Raw genomic sequence first — 2,075 nt, forward strand, 5'->3', positions numbered from 1 at the left:
CTCCAGGGGCCCCTGGAGCCCCTAGGGCTCCTGGGGCCCCTGGGGCCCCCCGAGGGCCCCACAGACAAACAGCAGGGGAACCTGAGGCAGCTCCGTAGGGAGCTGGAGACCCGCAGGGGGCCCTTGAGGCTGAAGGAATGTTTCTGGGCTTTGGAAGGCCTACGTGCTGTAGCTGGGCGCTGGAAGTGCCTGCATGTGCCGTTGGTCCTGCTGCTGCTCCTGCTACTGCTGCTGCTGCTTCTACTGGCGAAACCTCCTCAGCCACCCTCAGAGGGCACGAAACTGGGGCCCACAACGATGGAGGGGGGGTTCCCTGTGCTGGAGGAGGGGGGCCCCCGCTCTTAGAAACTGCGTCTGCGAGGGGGGCACGGCTGTGGGGCCCACTTTGCAGCGGCGCTGCAGCAGCAGTTGAAGCAGGAGCTGCTGCAGCTGCTGCTGCTGCTGCTGCTGATGCTGCTGCTACTTTTCCTGCAGCTGTTTCTGCTGCCCGGCTTGCGGCTGCAGCGCCTCGTTGTGCTGCTGCTGTCCCTCCTGCCTCTTGACTTTGCCTTGCTGCTGCATTTGCAGCAAGCCCCGCTGCTGCGTTGGTCGCTGCTGCAGATGCTGCTGCTGCTGCTGCTGTTGGTACTGCTACTGCTGCTGTTGTTGCTGCTGCATCTCCCCGCGCCGCTGCTCCCTCAGCAGCTTGCTGCAGCTTTGACAGTCCGTGCCTTTGCTGCTGCAGCGGCACCAACACAGCTGAAGGAGCAGCAAAACAAAGACATCCCGGAGCAACTCGCAGCATTACTCTGTTTCCTTCTCTTTCAGCTTCTTCTTTAATTCTACTAGTACCACCGGCAGCTCCAGGCCTCTGGGGCCCCTGGGACCCCTCGGGCCCCGGGGCCCCCCGGGGCCCCTGGGGCCCCCGGGGCCCCGGGGCCCCCCGGGGCCCCTGGGGCTCCCGGGGGTCCTGGGGCCCCCTGGACCCCTGGGGGGACCTCCTGGGGTCTGGGGGCCCCTGTGGGCCCTCAAGATAATGCACCAAGTTGAGGGGGAGGCCTTTAGTAGCTGCGCCCAGATATTTGGCTGTGCGGGCAGCAGTTGTGGCCTCAGCCTGCTGCAGCAAGAGCCGCCGCTGCTGCTGCTGCTGCTGCTGCCTGCTATAGCTCGCTGGGCGGCTGCGCCTGCGACTTTGCGCAGCCAGCAGCTGCCACTGCTGCACAGCCACGAGACAGGGGCCCCCCGGGGCCCCCGCGAGGGCCAGGCGCCCAGTAAGGGTACTAGTTGTTGTGGGCTGTGCTGATTTGCTGCTGCTTGCTGCAGCACCAAGGGGGGCCCCTTGCTCTTTGGGGGCCCCTTCTCGCTGCAGCTCCAGAGACACAAAGGCGCTACTGCTAAACGTGCCCCACGTGGTGCACGCTACTGCGGCAGGGGAACTCCGTTCCCGCTGCTGCTGCTGCTGTTGCTGCTGCTGCTGCTGCTGCTTCTCTTTGTTGCTTCTTGAATCAGGCTGTTTCTGGGGCTCCGTCAGTGCTGCAGCAGCAGCAAATAGCAGCAAACCGCCGCCCTCACCTGGAACACGCAAGAGACATCCCACCAGCGAGGCCTGGCAGCTACTGCTTGACAAGGACCAGCTGCTGCTGCTGCTGCTGCTGCTGCTGCTGTGGTCTATGGCGCCTCCCTGTGCCCTCTCTGCACGCAGCAGCAGCTCCTCCACTCCAATAATTGCAGGTGCTGCAGCAGCGGGGCCCTCCAGCTGCAGCAGATTGGGCTTGGGGAGCTGCTGGGCCCCCAGCAGCAGCAGCGCCGCACATAGCTGCTGAAGCAGTACGAACTCATCTGGGTGCTTCTCCATAGCAGCAACAGCAGCAGCAGCAGCACGGCCGATGCAGAAGCAATCAACGGCAGCAGCAGCACAAAGCTTTCTCAACAGCTTTGCTGCAGCGTCAAGGGGGCCCTCTGAGGAACCCTCATCAAAACGTGTTTGTGGGGAGGCATAAACGGGGCCCCCAGGTCCCCCGCAGCTATTCATCCCCAGTTGCTGCGCTGCAGCAGCAGCAGCTCGCAGCACCTGCTGCTGCTGCTGCGCTGCAGCA

The 2,075-nt window shown here is 64.3% G+C and overlaps 1 protein-coding gene across 1 annotated transcript; it reads right to left on the reverse strand.

The window, feature by feature from the left end:
• Positions 1-159: 159 nt before the first annotated feature.
• On the reverse strand, positions 160-2,011 carry ETH_00039935 (uncharacterized protein; the record flags this gene model as incomplete). The annotated part of the gene is made up of 1 exon (XM_013380177.1): positions 160-2,011. A coding segment is annotated over one exon (1,852 nt), but the record flags the coding sequence as incomplete, so codon positions are not given.
• Positions 2,012-2,075: the final 64 nt, after the last annotated feature.

Source organism: Eimeria tenella, genomic scaffold (genome assembly GCF_000499545.2).
Source record: "Eimeria tenella Houghton genomic scaffold, Eth_scaff4544, whole genome shotgun sequence".
In the NCBI taxonomy this organism is placed as follows: Eukaryota; Apicomplexa; class Conoidasida; order Eucoccidiorida; family Eimeriidae; genus Eimeria; species Eimeria tenella.